Below are 21,648 nucleotides of genomic sequence, written 5' to 3'. Positions count from 1 at the left end.
CACACACACACACACACACACACACACACACACACACACACACACACACACACACACTGACATTTGTGAATTGATTAATGCTCAAATTGACCATGGCCAGTTATCCCAGTGCATCAATCTATGGCAGGGAGATGGAGAGAGGCTCCCTTCCTCTTGTTTCTGATGTAGAACTTGAAGCAGCTTGATAATTTGATTAATTGTATGTAATCGCATGATCTTGCACTTTTTGGTAGCATCGTCATGGTCGAATGCACTTATTTTGATTCACTTTTGACAAAGTAACGACATTACATTGATATAATGTCATGTTCCTGTTTCTGTAAGTTTTTGTGCAATGTAATAACTTCGAACGTTCGTTTCATTGAACTTTAAAAAACATGCCTCTATTTTCTGGACATCTTGGATCTAATGATAAATATTTAAATCAACATCTGATACTGTTTCATGTATTTATTCTACAATTATTTCAGAATAAAAAAGAACAATATTCAAATGCGAGAAGTAAAGAAAATTTGAAATAATATTTAATTTAAGATATATAGTCATATCTTTATTGAGGTATTTATTTACATTTTGCCATCATGTGTTTCTTTGTGTTCAGTTCTGGCTTGAATAAAATAATGAAGCATTTTGGGGCAAATACACATAGAAGTAAACCATAACTTGAAGCTAGCATAGCAAATATTTCCACAGCTACAGTGAACTTCCCAGGAGAACTGACATAAGCAGGGATGAAGGTGATCCAGACTGCACAGAATATCAACATGCTGAAGGTGATGAATTTGGCCTCATTGAAGTTATCAGGCAGCTTTCTGGCCAGAAAAGCCAGTATGAAACATAACAAAGCTAGGAGTCCTATATACCCCAAAACAGCCCAGAACCCTATAGGGGATCCAAGGGCACATTCTAGAATGATCTTATCCATATAGATTTCCATATTTTTAAAGGGATAGGGAGGGTTGATTGTTAACCAAAGTATACAAATTACAACCTGTATGAGAGTGAAAGCCAATACACTCAGTCTCTGCTGAGTTGGACCAAACCATTTCATAACATTACTGCTAGGTAGTGTAGCTCTGAAGGCCATCAACACCACTATAGTTTTCCCCAGAACACAAGAGATACAAAGGACAAAGGTGATCCCAAACGCTGTGTGGCGAAGCATACAGGACCAGTCTGAGGGACGGCCGATGAAGGTCAGAGAACACAGGAAACACAGAGTCAAGGAGAAGAGCAGCAGGAAGCTCAGCTCAGAGTTGTTGGCCCTGACTAAAGGCGTGTCCTTATTGATCAAAAACAAGTTTGCCACAATTATAGTTATAAATACCCCAAACAAAGAAAAAAACACCAGTACTATCCCCATTACTTCTGTAAAAGTTAGGAACTCAACGGTTTTCAGAACACATTTATCTCTGTTTTCACTTGACCAGAAATCTTCAGGGCACTTTGTGCAACCGTTAGAATCTGCAATGACAATGTGACTCGTCACGCGGTAGGATTCATCAAAAGAAAACATGTATTATAGACCGTACCATGGCGCACTTCAGTATTATGCATAGGGTTACACAAACAAAGGACGTGTGCTTTACAGGTATTTCATGGTGTGTGATATGCATACCTGTTGTGTTGCTGATTTCACCCTCAGCACAAAGTATACAGTCATAGCAGCACACTGGCTTCCCTTTCTGGAGGACCTTGCGAGTTCCAGGGGGACAGCTTTCACTGCACACTGACACAGGCAACTTTCAAAGACAAGAGTAGGGAGATTTTGAGTCAAAATTATTATTTTGACCAGGCAATTCTGTGTGGCTAATGGCCACTGTATATTTGCTATTTATTTATTTAGTGTACACCTTTATCACATGCATCCCTGTGTATACTATCCATATATGTAACAATCTAAACAATATATGAACAATATATATCTGCCTCTGTCTTTCCACCAGGCCACATTATGTCCTTGTTCCTGAGGACAAACTTTTCTCCAGGAGGTAATGAGGCGTCGTAGTAGCCGACCGGTTTAAACTCGACCGAGCCATCGGCCCCACGCTGCCAGTTCACCACCTCATACTGGGCCACGGCTGCGCCTGTGCTGTCAAACCACACCTGATCCCCGTTCTTTATGGTGAAATTGACCATCTGTAATGCTTCCACTACCTAGGAGACGAGAATGGATTGTGTTGATATTTCTTTTTTGTCAGGGGTGAAAATCTATTTGCACATCCAATGTCCTTTACCTGCCAGGGATGCACTTTAATCATCTTGTCGCACCCACTGACGTTTTTGCATTTGAGTAAACGGTGCAGAGAATGAGCCACAGCATAGATGGCCTTGTAGATGTTAGCAGAGTATCTAAGCTCAGGCACATCATCATTGTAATCCTTTGTCTCAATCAGATCAAGGTTGTCTTTACATTGTGTATCCATTACAATTTCACTGTTTGACTGTGTGCATGGAAAGGCAGATTCCCAGAACCCTTTAATCACAAAATCCGAAAAGCCACTGATATTAGCTTTCTGCACAGCGAAACCAAGGGACCCTCCCAACACACTGAAGCTGGTGGGGGTCACCAGACTGTCAGCAGTGATCCAGGCCTCCACACCAATGAACTGCAAGCCTGTGATATTGTGGACGCTCAGCTGCTCTAAAAGGTTATTCATTTCCACGTGGGCTAAGAAGCCAACAATCACTCTGGCCGTACTCTTGCGAATAACTTCCACCACTTTCTTGAGCTTCTCTGGTTCCGTCCTGTGGAACTTCTCTGTGTACTCCACACATACTCCTTCCTCCCGCGCGGCGGCGAGGAAGATGGCCATGCCGTTGTTGCCATAGTCACTGTCACTGTTGACCGCCCCCACCCAGCTCCAGCCAAAGTGTTTGACCAGCTGGGCCAGAGCCCGGCTCTGGTAGAGGTCGCTGGCGATGGTGCGGAAGAAAGAGGGATATTCTGTCCTACTACTCAAACACTCACACGTGGCCGAGTGACTGATCTGAAGAAGGAGACAAAAAGAAAACGCAAGGAAAGGTTGATTAGTGTGAACGTGGTTTCAGCAGTTCTCGGTAAAGCACAGATTTGAACGGAGGTGCCAACCTACCACGGGTAGTTTGAAAGGTCCGGTGGTGCGTGACAGAACAATAGTCGAGGATGATTCAGACTCTCCAATGATGGCGTGCACAGCAGATTGACCGGAGCAGGCGCTTTCCGAAGTCGCGTCAGCGCCGTTCATGAGGGCCATGGCGGCACGCATTGAGGATAATGTGGAGCCACAGTTATCATAGATACGATATCCAATAGAAACATTGGGAAGAAGATAGTCACTGCTATTTATCTCCTCAATGGCAAAGATCATAGTTTGTGCAAATCGAAACTCTCTCAGATTCAAACTGTAAAATAAATGATTCATAAAGTGCTTGATTATTCTATTAAATCACAATATAACCACATTCATCTGTTTAGAGTCATTTTGCAATTGATACAGGGAAATCATACGATACCTTGAGCATGTAAGCCGTGTGGGTGTGTCTGTAAAGGACAGTAGTGGCTGAGTGATTTTGCTGTGGATAGAAAAGGCTCCTCCAATGGTAACATCTCCTTCTTTGGACAGGAGAGGGGACTCTGGACTGCCCAGTATCTTACATAGGGGTGTCTTGCTCTGTGCTTCGATTGCTCGCACCACCCAAAGGATAACTAGCACTAGCATCACTAGTGACAGTTTATAAGTCATGTGAAAGTGACCACACTTACACATCAAGTCGAGCCCAGTTCAACCTGGACATGTTGGTCTCTATAATGTCAACTTATAACCTTGAAGGTTGCCATGGTCACTTGGCAGCCAATCAGGGAGACCGGTTGGATGAGAGAGTCTCAACAGGACGTGGCAGACATTTGAATATCATTGTGATATAACAAGAATGCATGATTTACAAAGTTCTCTCACATAGCCTGTTGAGTAACATGTACTTTTTTTTTTTTTGATAATTTTTTTATTTGGAAATGTATATGAACACAGAATACACTGAGCATACATTTTAACAGACATATCCATAGTTTTTTTTTTTTACATGCACATACAAACAACATCCCACCCACCCCACCCACTTGAACATGTAGTACACACACCTAGAATAGCAAAAAAAAAAAAAAAAAAAAGAAGATGATAGGTAGAAAAAAAAAAAAAAAAAAAAAAAGCTGTACGCTACCTGTTATAGGGTCCTAGTGCAAGAAATATTGCTATGGGGTATCAGGTATAGTTTTGAGTTAACATGTACTTTTGAGTAACAAGTACTTTTGACAGAAACTTTTGGTTTATATTTTGAAGTGTAAAGCAACCTAAAAATGGGTTGGATTCCTTGAATACAATTTTGCAATTTTGGATAATTGAATTGAATATCTAAAGAAACATAATTAACCCCAACCCCAGCAATTCAGGGGGAATTATAATGATGGTGCCCATTCTTGTCCCTATGTCAATAGTGTCATCCCTGTCATTTCCGACACATTTCATTTGACAAATAAATGGTTCTTTATTTATAGAAGGCGAAGTGATGCTATTCGTGCACATCATGCATTCAACCATTTGACCAGCTATGTTTCCTATATTTGATCTGTGTAGGTGATATAGATTATTGATAATTGAGGGTTACTATATCTGTATGTTATCAATTATCTTTTCATAGAAAACATTTTTATGATGAAGAAAAACTTAAAACAGGCATGCCATATATTGTATTTCCAGCATCTCCAGGTTGAAACAGGAGTTGGCCTTATCCTGTCCGGGGCAAGTGCAATGGCTTGCAGAAGTTCCCTTGGAAATATGTCCTATGATCTCTGTCTTGATGGTCAGAAGTTATGAGCTACCTTCAAGATGTGACATTGCGGTATCTCCATCACCAACAGTACATGGTATGGGACAATCTGTGATGCTGCACCGTGAACATCATTGTGTTGGCCCGAACCTGCAGATTTATTCTCCACAACATCTGCAGGATCTGGCCCTTACTCAAGAGGGAAGCGGGACCGTAGTTTCGCTCACCAGCTTCCGCAAGAGGCTCAAGACTCACTAGAGTTCACCTAGACACTGCATAGCCTCCTCCCTAATAAAACACGCAACAGGGATATCCTTAGGCCTACCATACTGCAAGGTGCTGCACGTTTGACGTTGATAACATGTATTTTAACTCATTGATTAAATGTTTTATTAAAGCTGTATATATATTTATTGATTGTATCATGTCGTCTTTGTACTTCCAACGCAAAAATATACATACATTTCTGGAGCTAAATTATACTGTACTTTTGCTGAGGAAATCCCCAAACCTTCATCCTGTCCCACAAAGTACAAAGAACATAAAAAATGTATTCAGCACTAACTCATACAAGGAATATGCATCCTATAAAATTATATTGGAAAAGAACAAGTTCTGTAGTTCTGCACAAAATATACCAAATATAACACTGCAGGAGAGCTGGGATGCATAATAATATGGGAAGTATTTTTAAAATGTATTGTTGCAAACAGATCTTGTTGCATCATCTTGAATGATGCAAAACAATATTGACATGTCAATACAAGTATGTGCTTAATTTTACCACAAACTGTCAATATTTTCTTGGGGAGATTTCTATTTGGATACGTGCATTATATTTACAATTTTGACAGTGAGGAAAAATAAACAATTAGTCCAACACACCTGAGTTAGCAAGCTACTGGCCCATGTAATTTTTAATTGGATGTTATTGTTAGTTTTCAGCTGTGGAGCTGTTTAATGGTTTGTTTGTATCGCTTTTTAGCCTTGCCTAATTAAAAATGAACTCTGTTTGCATCCGTGTTGACATGTATCTCATCTAACGCTTGAGGGCTCTGTTGAGGATAAACCACAAGGGCGGTGAACTTGACATTTGAACACTTCAGATGAACCGATATGGCCTGTAGCATAAGGGAGACTTCCCCTCCCATGGCCTACACACAACATGTCTGACTAACTGAAGAACCCCCTGAGGACAGCTGCCCCCCACACTTCTCCACGACTCCTCCTGCTGGATTCATCCTTTCATGCATGTTGCATCATGAGTCTTGTTTACTGTGGTGCCTGATGGCTGAACATGGCAGGATGGATGATCTTGACCTTGAAGCCACTTGAAATTGATCTAGAATGATACAGTGAGAGACATTGAGAAATAAAAAGCTTAAATATTGTGTTTTCATATTTCATATTGTGTTTTCACATCTTGTCACGTTGCACTTATTTATTCATTTATTTATTTGACAGGGACAATGCATTGCTCATTAGTAGTTCCAAAGTTAGCTATTAGCTAATTTACATCTGAAGTCCCTGGGCGGGAAACAGATTTGTGGTGTGTGTGTGTTATTTAGTGAACTCAATAGACTACCTCGTCCAACCAAAGTTACTAATTGTCTTTTTGCCTAATAATGATATAATTGAATATGTAATATAATATAATATAATATATGATTATCATTACAATAATATTTTTATATTGACTACAAAATGAACATTCCCACAGAAATATATAGTGTATATTATGCCACATTTTATACATTATACAATATGGTTTCCACTTGCTACAATTTATACTTTTCTCTTTCTATTCCCCTTTTTCTAAATAGACATAAAGAAATAAAAATAACAAAAAATGAGTACCAGGAAAAATCTAATTAAAATGTGTTATCAGTGTATAAACTGGATGGTGTTAAATATTCCCAGAGGCCAGAGAAAGAGAGGGGGGGAGAGAGAGAGAGAGAGAGAGAGAGAGAGAGAGAGAGAGAGAGAGAGAGAGAGAGAGAGAGAGAGAGAGAGAGAGAGAGTGGGAGGGGGGGGGGGGAGAGGGAGGTGGGGAGGTGGGGGGAAAAGAAAGAGAGAGAGAGAAAGAAAGAGGTGGAGAGAGAGAGAGACCTTTGGAGATGGAGCTCAAACAGATGTAAGGCAATGTTGCCCTCTGCTGTTATTACTTTGTAATAGTCAAGTTATATCCCTCCAAGATCCATCAAAGGTCTTTTAAATGATAATGATTTGACTGACAAAATATGAATAATTATTATCCTTTATAAAATATATGTTATTCTTTTATTTGAAATGACACATCTATAAATATATATCACCAATATAATGGTACAAACTAACATTTTAATAATTATCTTTCATAAACGTTCACGTTTTAAATTGTCAAACCCATCAGGTATATTCAAAAGAATAGAAAAGAATACAAGATGAAAGTATTTGGTGATATGTAAAATCTGCAAAAGAGGCCTGATGGGTATCTCTCATTGACGTAAGCAATGGACAACACTAACATTTAATATAAATGTAATGACTTGAGGCAAATCAGTAAAGAATGAAATAAATGATTACATACATAAAGGAATATAAAGAAATTTGTAACGATAGACAATATTGAATTCCTTAATGGTTAAATGTGAAAGAAATACTTTGTTACCACTATATTTCATTTTTTTATATAAATTGTTTGTTGTACTTTAGTTAGAATTTAATAAAAAATGTAGACATTTATATTACACATATATTACTTTAACCATTGTCAAACACTGTGTATCTCTGTTTTTAAACAATGCAATATGGAAATTAGTTTTTTTTCTACAATATAAAATGAATGTTCATGAATTTTTTACTTTACTTTTCTATCCATATATTAGTATAAACATTATATTAAAAGGTTTTCCACATATTAGGCTTCATACAATAATTTGAAATTAACAACAAGGGACCTTGCTAATTAATTATTGCAACATTTCTCCTGGGAGATGCCAAATTAATGAATTTTCCAGACCACACCTGTTGAACTCCTTCCCTTAGCTCAAGGCCAGGTGTCATCATTATGTCTATGACACCTACCTGCCTTTGCTTGCCCAGCCCGCCCCCCTGGTTCCCACCCTAGTCACATGGGTGAAAGGTAAATTAGCAGTTCTCCAATGATGAAATCTTTTCGTCAGTACAGTAACCATAGCACATGTTTTTGTTACACTTGACTGCCACAACATTCAGGCTTGTTTGGGCATCCACTGTGTGCTGTAGGGGGTATTTCAAGGCATGTCAACAAGTTCGCCAACAAGACGATCCCTGATCCTTATGGGAACGTCTCAATTTAATCATGCTTCTAATTAAATGTTTACGACTCCAGTAAATGATGTAAATTGTTGTTGTGTTTTAATTTCACATCTATAATGTAATTCATAAATTAGATATAATTGTATTTTTTTAATAATATAACCAATTATTCTAGAATGATAACATTCAAATGATGGCCTGTGACCTTAAGTTTTGTTTAAAAAATGAACAGCAAGCATTCAAATCATTAGAAATATATAATATTTAATATATTGGAAGTATAAATGATGAGATGTACAGTATTAAGCCCCAATAGTTGAAACAGCAGACAGTACAGGATAGTAAAACATGTTTTCTTTGACATGGTATAAGAAATAACAAGAAAAAAAGTGCTACATTCCCTAGTTCTCCCACGTTAAAGTGTAAATCCATGAATCCAACTGATAACAATAACACTTGGCAGATGTTGATGAATTTTTTTTTTCTGATGTTAATGGCAATTCATTTACTTTTTTTAAATGTCAAAGAACCACATCACATTCTGTTCTATAGTTACACATTCCAAACAACACAACATTATTCTCTGTTCTAACAAACCACTGTGTCAGGGTTTGGATGCTACTGAGCCCATGCCATCCATTCAAAGCCTGAAACTCTCGCTTTCGTAATTGATCATATTTTTTCTCTATATTGTTTCTCGTTACCCTAATGAGTGTGTTTGTGGACCATTCTTTCTTTCTGCTGCCAAAAAAAGGTATTCATGAGTGGGTACACCAGCCTTCCCTCTTCTATCACCTTTGAACCAAGCACCAAAAGGCCGCTTCTGGTACTCTGTCTGTGTAAGCCAGTAGCTGTAAACCCTTTGTTCATGTAAACCCTTTGGGAATGCTCTCTTGCATGAATCGCCAACAATTACTTTCTAATGATTTTCAAATTATCCATTTCAGATTAGTCTAATTGTATCTATGCAAACTATTTTAGTAGCTTGAAAAAAAGTGAACACTTATTAGTTTACAACAACGACAAATATACCGCAAATATAATTTAAAACTTTGTGCCTCTTCACTCAAATGTTCATCTGTCCGAGTGGTAATAGCACATAATAGCAATAATATTTATATCCGAGAAACGGAGCCCATTATCATCTACATAGTATAGCAATTCATGGACTTCCCAAACCAGCTACATACAATACTGAGAGGGGCTTAACCTGTTGTGCTGCTTAGGACTACACTGTGTGAGATTTTCCCCACTCAGACTGGTTTATTCAAATAATGTTAAACTAAACATTAAGAATTTGTTGTGCTGAAGCTTTGCAGCCCCATACACATGATGGTGGACAATATTTAGCCAGTCTGAAATCAGGGACTTCCTTATGTTAGTTTTTGTATGTTACTACTGTAGTAAAAATGAATAAGTTGAAAATAATGTAAAATAACATGCACATGTTTTTTTCATAATTTATTTATACTTAATTTGAACTTGAATTTCCTCAAATTGAACCTTATTTCTATCTACAGTTATTATTTGTTACAATCACCCCCAACATTAGGTGTAGTTCATTGATAAATAAATGAAGTGATTGATGAATAATCAATAATCTTGACATTTTTCATACGTTTTTGATAATTCTGACAGCCTTCACTTTTCGTTGTAATTGCATCCATTCCGTTTGCTGGCTTCGGATCCCATTCACTGACTTTGTAGAGGGAAACCGCATTCTGCCAATAATGGCCCACAAGGACACCTACCTGAGTGACTTAATTGCTCACTCTACGTGATCTGATAATTTTCAGTGACACTGAAGCTAGCCCTCTTGAGAAATCAGGCCTTTTTGCTCCCTAAAGGCTCAGAGAGAAAGAGTATCATAAATCACACCAGTGGGGAGCACATTAGGAGAACATGGAAAGCACAGGCCTCAGGCAGTAAAACATGCACTTATATGTTTAAGGATAATTTTCGTAAAAGTCTCTGTAGTTTATTGTTGTCTAGCCTGAAGGGGTGTTGATCTTAATGAGCCACTAATTTCACCACATTTAAGAGGCAAGATGAACCCCTAGATCCCAAATCATGCAATCATGCCAATGCGATTGCAGGTGGTGTGAGATACCTGCAAGTGTTGGTCATGAGTCTCTCGCTATTTACTGTATAGTATCATTTCAAATATCTTCCAATATGTCATTGGTTAATCTCCTTGCAGAAAATCGGATCACTGAAAATTCTGTGATTACATTCTGATTGGAATAGTCACAAGATGCATTCAAATGGCACCAAATGCATATATCATATCAAATCATGATTCAGACTTGATAAACAACTTCAGAACACCAGCGATGTTAGGGTGAGGGTTAGTTAAGCTGGCATAAGCTGTTGCCTATGTAGTGAGCAAAACATGTCTCTTCTGTCTCGGTTCATCACTAAAGCATGAGGCCCATTCAGGCATAACACTATGTATTTTGACAGCGAACAACAGCTCCCCTCTCTCTGTATTAAGATCCAATGTTCATTCCGTAAAGTTGTCCCTGACACATTGTTTGGAAAACGGAGTGATATATTTTTCCAATGATCATCCCGCAAGGGAGATGGGTCCTATTTTGTTCAAGCGATCGAAGCAGTTAGCACATATAAAGCCTTCTCAACTGACCCTGAAGCGAGGTGTACACTCGTGCATCTCCTTATATTGTGCTATGATATTTGAGGGGGCTTTAGGGAAAGCTGCTTGACTAGGATATGACAAGATTATGGCACTTTTTTAGAAACATTTAGGGGCTGGCTCTTTTGTATATGTTTGTACATAATTTGGGAGATTAAATAGATTGTCTAATACTTTGATATTTTTTTCTGTATCCAGAACTTGTTTCCAGTTCTTTTTTTTTTGATTGTTGAGATTTAGCTCATTATTGAAAATATGGATGGAATGTCTAAAAAAACATTGTCCAATCTGGTATATTAAGACCAGTCTCAACTGTATCTTTGTCTAGCACAACCCTTGTTTTAGCATTGTAGAGAGAATGAATTTCTTGAAAGTTGCATTGATGAAGCCCAAGGCGTCAGTTAATTTGCCAGACTATGTACATTTACATGTGCTGCTGTGGGGGATATTGTCAGTTATGTTTAACCAGGTAGAAACCAAGGCTCAGCAATGTAAACTTATACCAGGGTCCATGTCTCTGCCTGTTCTGCAAAGAAACGGGGATATCACACTAGGGGGTCTCTTTTCTCTTCATGACATGGTGGTGGAGCCTAATCGTTTATTCACCACCATGCCACCACACCCAAGGTGCACCAGGTAAGAACTTCAGGCTTAGAGGATGATTCTTTGCAGAAATATTTCTGCCGGCAGGAACTCAAGCCTAAGGCACAAGATATCTATTTTTCCCATCAAGTATTTGTTACCTGCATTATTCATTCTGTATAAATTGCGACCTAATTGTGAAACAAACTGTCCACCTGCAATGGACATAGGAATACCTAATGTTTATTTTTTTCCTCAAGGTTCAACTTCCGAACATTTCGCTGGATGCAGACTATGATCTTTGCAATTGAAGAGATCAACAGGGAGGGAAAACTCCTTCCAAACGTCACTCTGGGCTATAAGATTTATGACTCATGCAGCACCCCCTACCAGGCCTTGAAGGCTGCCATGGAGCTGATGGGAACCGAGCAAGATTCAGAGGTAGAGATGGTGGATAATCACATGTGTCACGGGACTGTTCCTGTGGTGATAGGAGATGGAGGCTCCACACAGTCACTAGTTGTGGCTCGATTCCTTGGAGCGTTCAATGTGCCTCAGGTCAGACGTCAAATGCCCACTGACCATTCACCTGAAACCATCTACTCTTTGGAGGTAACATTTTGAAAACACAAATGGAAAGAGCTGTTATATCTAATTGTTTTTCTCCTCTCAGGTGAGCTATTTCTCCAGCTGTGCTTGTCTCAGTAACAAAATGGAGTATCCTGCCTTCTTAAGGACCATGCCTAGTGACCTCTTTCAGGTGAGGGCATCAATGTACTATCATACAAAATAAATAAGCTGTATTCAAGAATTTCTACCTTAACTATTGTCTTGTGCTGATGTTTTCTTTGCTACTTGCTGCTCTGCTTCAAGGTGGATGCCCTCGTGCAGCTGGTCAGACATTTTGACTGGACATGGGTGGGCGTAATAGCAGGTGACGATGCATATGGCCGAGGTGGTGCGACAATCTTTGACAATGAGGTAGGTGTGTCTTTATCTTTCTAAAATGATTGTCTTTTCTGAAAATTGTATTGACCCATTGCTCTTAAAGGTTCAGAAGTTTGGTGCCTGTGTGGCCCTCCATGAAATCATCCCTAAGAACCATGCAAGGGATGCGATGGCCGCTATTGTTTCCAGGATTCGATCCTCAGGGGCTTTGGTGGTCCTGGTGTTTGCTGTGGAACAAGATGCTGCAGCGCTGTTTGATGAAGCACTCAGGTATTAAGCATTGTTTTTACAACCACATTGTCTGTAGAAATCACTTTTTCACTTATGCTTCTGATTAACCTGATCTTTGTTCTGCATTGTATTTACAAGCTCAACGCTAAATGTGTCATATGTTCTGTCGTTAGGCAGGGGCTGTCAGGGATCCATTGGCTGGCGAGTGAGGCATGGAGCACCGCATCTGTCCTCTCTACCCCTAAGAAGTACCAACACATCCTCCAGGGCACTATAGGTTTGGCTTTACGTAGAGCACAGATCCCTGGCCTGCAGGACTTTCTGCTTCGCCTACACCCCTCAAACTCAGATGCTTCTGAGAATCCCTTTCTGATCCCTTTCTGGGAAGAGGTCTTTGGGTGTCGTCTAGGTGAAAGGACTTTAATGGAAAATGAAAATTATAAACCTCCATGTTCTGGTACAGAGGACCTGAAAAGTATAAAGAACATTTACAATGACGTTTCCCAGCTGAGGATTTCTTACAATGTCTACAAGGCTGTTTACGCAATTGCACATGCGATTAAAGCTATGAAGAGCTGTAATGATGGGGCTGGGCCATTTTTACTGCAGGCTTGTTCAGAGGCAACCAATATACAGCCATGGCAGGTGATTTACAGATTCTGGCTGCACATCTAGAATGTATTGATTCTAGAATACCATTTTTACACTTAGAAAGACAAATGAACTCGATTTCTCCCCTACCCCCCTCTCAACAGCTCCTTCACTACCTAAAAGAGGTGGAATACACAAATCAGTTTGGGGATGAGACCATGTTTGACCAAAACGGAGACCCCGTAGCTATGTATGATCTGGTCAATTGGCAACTGGGATCAAATGGAGAGATGCAATTTATAACCATTGGAATGTTCGATGGGACAGCACCGGCTGGCCGTAAAAAACTCCAGCTGCAAGATAATAACATTCTTTGGAATGACAACAAGACAATGGTAAGTGGTGTTTGTGTGGTGATATGTGTGACGTGGCTGTAGGTGTATTTTGAACCCTGTGAGTGTCTCTTCCATTATCTCCAAGGTTCCCCAGTCAGAATGCAGCAGTCCCTGTCCCTCAGGCACCAGAAAGGCCATCCGACCAAACTTTCCTGTATGCTGCCATGACTGTGTGGTCTGCAGAGCTGGGGAGATTAGCAATCGGACCAGTAAGTATCCATGTATATATTAACACAGTGACCTACCTGGAACATTACATGGAAACTAATGCTGTCTTATCCTTTTCCTCAGATTCCATAGAGTGTTTGCGCTGCTTGCCTCTTTTTTGGTCCAATGTTGAGAGAACAGCCTGCTTTCCCAAAGAAGTGGACTTCCTGTCCTTCAGCGACACCATGGGCAAAACACTGACGACTGTTGCTCTGCTTGGCTCCTTGTGCACTTGTTGGGTTATCTTTATATTCTCTTGTCACATATCTACTCCTATAGTTAGAGCTAATAACTCTGAGCTGAGTTTCCTGCTGCTCTTCTCCTTGAATCTGTGTTTCCTATGTTCTCTGACCTTCATCGGTCGTCCCTCAGACTGGTCCTGTATGCTTCGCCACACAGCTTTTGGGATCACCTTTGTCCTCTGTATCTCTTGTGTTCTGGGGAAGACTTTAGTGGTGTTGATGGCTTTTAAGGCTTCACTTCCGGGCAGCAATCTTATGAAATGGTTTGGACCAGTACAGCAAAGAGCCATCATTACCCTTTCAACCTTGGTCCAGGTGAGGCTTTCGTGTCATGTCTACTTGTGCTATTGCTTGATTTTTGATGAAAACAGAAATTCCATTTTATTGTTTTTGAAGAACAAATATGTCTCTCCATTCAGGTTATTATTTGTATAATTTGGTTGACGGTGGCTCCTCCTACTCCACAAAAACTGATGCCTAGAGAGAGTGCCATCGTTTTACTCTTATGTGATGAGGGTTCAGCTCTAGGATTTGCTCTGGTCCTCGGTTATATTGGCCTGCTGGCCTGCCTCTGCCTCTTCTTGGCCTTCTTAGCCAGAAAGTTACCAGACAATTTCAATGAGGCCAAGCTCATCACCTTCAGCATGCTGATCTTCTGTGCTGTCTGGGTGGCCTTCATCCCAGCCTACATCAGCTCTCCAGGGAAGTACTCTGTGGCTGTGGAGATCTTTGCCATCCTGGCTTCTAGTTATGGTCTGTTAGCCTGTATTTTTGCTCCCAAATGTTACATAATCTTGCTCAGACCCGAGAAGAACTCTCGGAAACATCTAATGTCAAAGACCAATGTGCAATAACATGTCGATTTTCCTGCTTTTGGTGCTGTTAAATCAAATCGCAATTGATTATTTTCTTCCATTTCTCCACTAGGGGGCACAATAGAAGTTGTTCTTTTGGCGCTGCACTGCAGCTGCCCATTGCTTCTATTGCTGCTCGTGATGATTAAATGCACCTATACTCCTAGTGATGGTTAAATGTAGAGATCCCATGCAGAGATACTTGCTACGAGAAACAAATAAAGACTATTCTCCTTGCTATTATGACTCATTCTTTACAATAACAAACTTGAATACAAACTCATCAATAACATCAAACAATAGTGCCATAAGAGTTCAACAGCTACTTCTTATTTATTCCTGACAGCCTTGAGTACATTGATGCATTACATCAAGTACACAGCTATTTTATCAAGGTTAGTCTCATTTAAGTACAGAGAAGACAAACCATGGTATAATTAATCCATTAATACAAGCTACTAACTATGTAAAATATTAGTGTTGAATCTGCTCAGAATTCCAGCAGATGGCGTCCAAACCCCATTTCAAAGGCCACTATCTAAATGAAGGAGGAGCCACCATTTCATTTCATATGATTTTTCTTGATGAGGTGATTTGGTTGTCAAGGCCGTTTACACACCTGACATAAAAAGGAAGGGGATTTCACATATGGATTGATGCAAATGTTTAGCGATGGGGATACCCAGGGAAACAGATCAAGATAAACAATGAAAGACCTTTACCGAAATGACTAACAAGTCAAATCCTCTGTATGCCTTGGTCTATCAGAACCCAGCAGTCCATACTAAGGAAAGTAGATAGTGAAGACAGCCAGTACTGTGATAAGTTTTTTCCCCATCTTCTGTTTTTAAGTCAGAGAGATTACCCAGGCATCCCCTTTTTTTTCAATGCATATGATAACTTTTACCAATTTGAATAAAAATCATTGAGTACTAAAAACTGTAGGGCATTAGTCAGGCAAGTTCTGCTATAGTGTTTGTATTGCCAGTGGAACACCTTGATTTTGATTGATAAGGTTAAATTCTATCAACTGACAGATTTAGCCAATCAAATAAGGCCCTTCGCCTGGACCCACCTATGGCAGAAGGCCCTCCCCCCTGGACATCCCTACGGATGTATATGGGAGGAGCAAACTAGTACCAAGCACAGCCTGATTGAGCATGTGATAATGATCATTCATAGTCGGGGTGCCCAGCCTCAAGAGTTCTAGTTCTAGCCCTTCTAGAACGGTCCATATGAGTTGGTCAAAGTGGTGGCACTGTCAATGACGAGATACATCATCCTGTTCAGATTTAAGCTAATTTCCCACGTTAATTTGCTTAAGAGGTGAAATGCTATAATGCCATCCAAGATAACTGCTGCAACTGAGGACTGACCTGTATTCTAACGCTATTAGACATGAAATCCTAACCAACCCCTGCGCACATCTGAACGCAACCCTTACGTAACCCTTTTTATGGCTATATTTCAACACTATTGATGATATTAATATCATCAATACTGATTATAATAACAGTATAACTAATCATACTCATGGTTTCCTCATTACCTGATGAATGTTCATGTTCATTCATTTATATATGATATTATATTATTTAATTTAAGTCATTCGAATCTACACACAACATATTTAAACTATATTTCCTTGAACATAGTGTGGAGTGTGTGCGTGGATGATGGCTGGTTTAAACAGCTTCACCTGACCAGGGTCTGATTGGACTCTGGGGCTGTGTGAGGCTGCACACCTGTTGCAGCCTCACCCAGCCTGTGATCAATCTGCACAGGTTTAAGACACTCATCTCCCTCCACACCAGAGGTCATGTATCATTATCTACAAACATTTACAATAAAACATTTTTCCAAAATCCCTTTTAATCTAAGGGGATTTTGGAAACAATTTTTAATCTACAAACAAACCAAATCAAATGTAATTTTTTAATAGCTTCATGCAATACTTAAAAAGTGCTGTATATTATTGTGTATAAAAAGCGTTTTTGTATTCCCTTTATGTATTTCCATGATCTACTTCAGCATGATTCTGGTCATTCTTACATTTAATCAAGTGGTCTTTTACATATTTAAACATATCTTGGATAACACTCAAGGTTTCTGCCACAAGAACTTGACATTTGAACTCTTGACACGTGACTGCTCCATACATGGCCCGTTCACGAATTAATTGGTAAGGAAACCCTTGTAGCCTGATTATCCACTGCCTGGTTGAAACTATTACAGAATTATTGCATCACGTTTCTGTTTACTGAAGTCCTTGCCTTACAGATGTATTGTCCACAATATCATTAAAATAATAACTAAATTAACATATCTGATGCTAAATGCTACTAACTAATCTTTGATTCGGCTTTTGTTGGTACGGGAACTTTAAAATTGGAATTTGATTGTGAACTCTATTCAAGTCTGAAGTTATGAAATATGTATTTATATTTGTTTATATTGTTTAATTTATTATATTGTATTTCATATTGACTATATTCATTATCTTTGATGATGCAATGCTAACATTAATACCACTGAGGTTATTGGTGTTGAGTGCGATTTGCATCATTTTTGCAACATGTTGTTGAACAGAGCAATCCCCCCTTTGGGAGGTGCTTAATTAATTCATTCTCCAAACCACACCTGGTGAACACCTTCTCATAGCCCAAGGCCTGGGTGTCATCACTGTGTTGACGACATCTACCTGCCTTTGCATGCCCAGCCAGACCCTGCCTCCTGCCCCAGTGACCTGGGAGAAAGCTTAATTGGCAGTTCTCGGATGATGACATCTTTACCGTAGTGAATAAATAGTAACAATTAACCTTGATTGCGTGGTTTTGTTACACATGACTGCATGTTTCAATTTGCAGTTGATTAAAACAACACTGGAGGCTACACTATGCTCTCAAAGGATCATCCCAGCATGCAGTCGACTTTACAAACAAGCCGATTCCCAAGTCTTAAGGGAATGTCTCAATATAATTACTTGTCCATCCAAATGATTTCTACCCATGAAACTAATTGACACAGATTTGTAATATTTGTCAGATATTCATGGCCAAATATCACAGTTTTCATCACATTTTAGTGGTAATCTTTAATTTATTTTGATACATGATTTAATAAAGGCGTCTACAATTGTTTAAACTCACAGTCTTTATAGCAATATAATGATTGACAATACATTATACGCAATTTATCTCCAACCTTTTTTTGATTTAGCTTATGCCTTTTGGGGATTGGCAAGAAAATGTCTCAACATATTATGTGTTAATATATGGATAAGTCAAATATGTGATGATTACCAAAGGTAGTTTTAGGATATTGGCTACTGGTTTCATTCATTCCAGAAGTCAATCAGTCATAACTTGAACCACCAACATGAACATCAACGCAACCAACCAGGCCCAAGTGACACTAATCAGATTACTCTGTACATATAAACGTACTGAGTCAGTACGTTTACGTGCACAGCTTAATCCGATTAAAGCCATAGTTCGACTATGCTCCTCAATCGGAAAACTGCAATTGTCCGATTATTCATGGCTTTGAGAAAATCGATTCATTGGCCAGTTCACTTCGGGTCCATGTTATTTCTCTGATTCTCTGATGTCCAGATTGAACCGCGACATGGAGGAGAAAAGGGATTGTCACCGTATGCAAAATCCCGCCAGAGCAGTTCCTCCGGCCGCATACTCCAACAATCCCTTTCTCCTCTATGTCGCAGTTCATTGTAGACTTCAGAGAGTCAATGCCAGAGTCGGAAAACCCTACGCAGTCTTTAAGATTCATAATATAAGAGAATATCCCCGTCAGTTCGGCCGCGGCGCAATGAATGAATAAAGATGGTTAACACGTCGGAAGAAAAAAACATTTATTTCGACAGATGTGCCTGAAGTTACTACTTTACAACCTTGTTGTCGACCAACATTTAGAATTTTTTTTACTTTTAATTCAGCCTTGGGTGAAATCGAAGCGTAGTGTGTGCTGATACCATGTTGATGATGATAGACTTCTTATAGGGGGTAACTACATTGGCACAACACCGCCTTCCTCCATCTTCTGCACCACCTTTTTAAATAAATCACAGTTTTTCCGACAGCGACAACAACACGACTACCGTCTCCTTCTACTTTCGGCTCACGTCCCCCGGAAAAGATTTTGAGCATACGCAGAACGCAAAATCCAATTTAAATTCGATTGACCGTAAACATGCACTGTTGATGCGACTGTCAATCAAATAGTCTGTTTGTTAATCCGACTATGTGAAACCCAATTTGATTCAATTTTAGTTTAAGGTGCATACATGCATCTAAATAATCCAATCATAGTTGGAATAACCCAATAATTCGATTTTCTTGAGTCTCATATAAACGCACTGTGTTTACACGACACTCAAAAAAATAGAGTGAACAACTGCTGGATTGACCAGGCGAGCAAGTGAGCAGCAATCAACCTACTTAAGATGGTGATTCAAAAGTAAGGCAAGAAATACAGAAAAGTTGTAAAGTGTGTGTAGTCGTTTTTTTATTTGTTATAAATATCTATCTGTTATTTACAACCCAGACTATTATGACTGGACTGTTTATTCTTAGGCTAAATGAAAAAAGAAATAAAACTGAGAAAAAAAAGATTGCACTGTTTCATCAGATCGCAAAAGAGAATTAGAGGACACTAATAATGGACATTTAATTAAACTCTTACATCAATGAATGTCAAGTGCACGGTACTGATAAGCAGATCCTTCTTCATCCCATTTGCGGCAAGGTATTTTACCCTAATCCTTATCCTTCCACTTCCTATTTCATTTTCCTTTAAGCCATTGGATTCAAGTTCATTAGGTTCCCTGTTAAAATAATTGCAATATTTCATAGAAATGTAATAGGGCCATTGCCTAGTTCCATTTCAAAGTAAACTGTTGTCAAACCATTGTGTTCTGGGTGATAACTTTGTATACAATTTAGGGACACCAAGAAAATAATTATGGTTAATAGCAAATGCAAGGTGTTCTATCAGCGGGCCATAGGCTCAATCATCATTATGTCACTTTATTACATGAAAGATGGCGACAAAACAGATAATTAACAATATTTAAGATGATTAACTAGTACCAAATAAAATAACTGGAAGTCATCTGGAAGTTGTGATCAGATGGTAAGTTAGTGGGACAAGGCAAAATCTAAGTTAGTTTGCAATTGCCTCTTATGGCCAGCGTTTATAATTACTAATATACAAATTACGATTATGATTAATAATACATCATACATACAATTGTTTCATTATTTCTGGCTGCTCTCTTTTTTTCTGGTTTTTCTTCTTGATCTTGTTGCAACAAAATCGTGTTGATTTTTGTAATGGCTGAGTGAATAATGCCCCTAATATCACTTAATTTAACAGATTTTCTATCTTCTCCCATCCATATATGATGTGTATATAAATCATTAGAATATAAAGATTACGATAAATAAACTTCAACATGAAGGTTTACTGAGTCTATGCAGTCTCTGCTCCCTCGGCACTCAGAGTGAAAGGAAACAGTATCATGGCACAGTTTAATCTTTACCTAAACAAGGTTGCAATCGCCCCTCGTGGGACACACATTAACTTAGCACATTGAGAGAACATGGACAACTTTGGCCTCAGGCAGTAAAACACTTACCTTTGTCAATTTAATTTTCACCAGAGTCTGTCATTTAGGTTTTTGTTGTCTAGCCTGCAGGGTTTTGGCTCTTAATTAGACACTAATTAATTCATACACTGATCACTCAGATTTATGAGGCAAGCCAGTTCTAGAACATTTATACCTATGACCTTGAAGCCTTGATGAGCTGATGCAGCACATTTTCAGCCTTCGGCCCCAAGCTTCACTTCATAACTGGGAGATCCATTGTAAAATTCCTTGAAAAATACATACTGATATACTGCTGAGAATCTGATGGATTTTCAAATGCAGAGAAATCAAATATCTCATGATATAATATAATTAAATGGTACTATATTATATTAATTCATTATTTAAAACGAATACAAATAACCAAATCTAGAATTTAAATAAAACATTTGAACATGAAGATTTATGAGATGGATGTGATTTATCTTTCTCCTTTCAAATATGTTTTACTTTTAACATGAGTTTTAAACATAAGAGGTGTTTGAGGCTATAGTCTCCACACCCAAAATTGTGACTGCCATGTTTACATTGTGCTTTAGGAGACTATATATACCCTGATGTAATAACCTGATTCTGATTATTTCTACGCATTAAATTTAGCTTACGAATATTTCGTCATCACCTTCAGCATGCTGATCACCTTCAGCATGCTGATCTTCTCTGCTGTCTGGGTGACCTTCATCCCAGCCTACATAAGCTCCCCAGGGAAGAACTATGTGGCAGTTGAGATCATTGCAATCCTGGCTTCTAGTTTATGGTCTGTTAGCCAGCCTGTACTTTGTGTTTCCAAATGTTACAAAATCTTGCTCAGACCAGAGAAGAACTCTCGGAAACATCAGATGTTGAATACTAATGTGCAATAGCAATGTCGATTTTACTGGTTTTGAGCTGTTAAATCTAATAATATTGATGACATTCTTCCTTCTACAGAGGCATGTAGAAGCCTCTTTTTAAATACTGCCTCCTAACAAGATGTTTAACATTAGTTATATTAACTACTTGGCCATTAATGTACCATTAGAGAGGACATACAAATTTGGTGTGCAATGAGTCATTAGCATTAAGTACTTTTGCAGCTCTCAAAGTCATTAACAGGAGTAAATCATGTGCATTTGTCAGTTAGGAAATCATCAAGGACAGATACGTAGGAACAGCGGAAAGAGCCAAATCAAAAGAGCTTTATCTCTGCACG

General features: G+C 38.9%; 2 protein-coding genes across 2 annotated transcripts; one reads left to right on the top strand and one right to left on the bottom strand.

Annotated features, from left to right (window-relative positions):
- Positions 1-562: 562 nt before the first annotated feature.
- Positions 563-3,384, bottom strand: LOC115560869 (extracellular calcium-sensing receptor-like). The gene is made up of 5 exons (XM_030380489.1): positions 3,096-3,384; positions 2,238-2,990; positions 1,930-2,157; positions 1,619-1,742; positions 563-1,464 (listed from the first exon to the last, which is right to left on the bottom strand). Exons 1-5 carry the CDS (start codon positions 3,348-3,350, stop codon positions 563-565), a joined length of 2,262 nt encoding a protein of 753 aa, XP_030236349.1. The 5' UTR covers positions 3,351-3,384.
- Positions 3,385-10,739: 7,355 nt separating this feature from the next.
- LOC115560868 (extracellular calcium-sensing receptor-like) lies at positions 10,740-14,950 on the top strand. The gene is made up of 10 exons (XM_030380488.1): positions 10,740-11,374; positions 11,581-11,878; positions 11,994-12,080; positions 12,194-12,301; positions 12,372-12,538; positions 12,673-13,144; positions 13,255-13,485; positions 13,571-13,694; positions 13,777-14,249; positions 14,354-14,950. Exons 1-10 carry the CDS (start codon positions 11,097-11,099, stop codon positions 14,786-14,788), a joined length of 2,673 nt encoding a protein of 890 aa, XP_030236348.1. The 5' UTR covers positions 10,740-11,096; the 3' UTR covers positions 14,789-14,950.
- The last annotated feature ends 6,698 nt before the right edge of the window (positions 14,951-21,648 follow it).

This window comes from Gadus morhua, chromosome 16 (genome assembly GCF_902167405.1).
Source record: "Gadus morhua chromosome 16, gadMor3.0, whole genome shotgun sequence".
NCBI classification, from domain to species: Eukaryota; Metazoa; Chordata; class Actinopteri; order Gadiformes; family Gadidae; genus Gadus; species Gadus morhua.
Note: the sequence above shows the minus strand (reverse complement) of the source record. Positions and strands in the feature narration are given on the sequence as shown.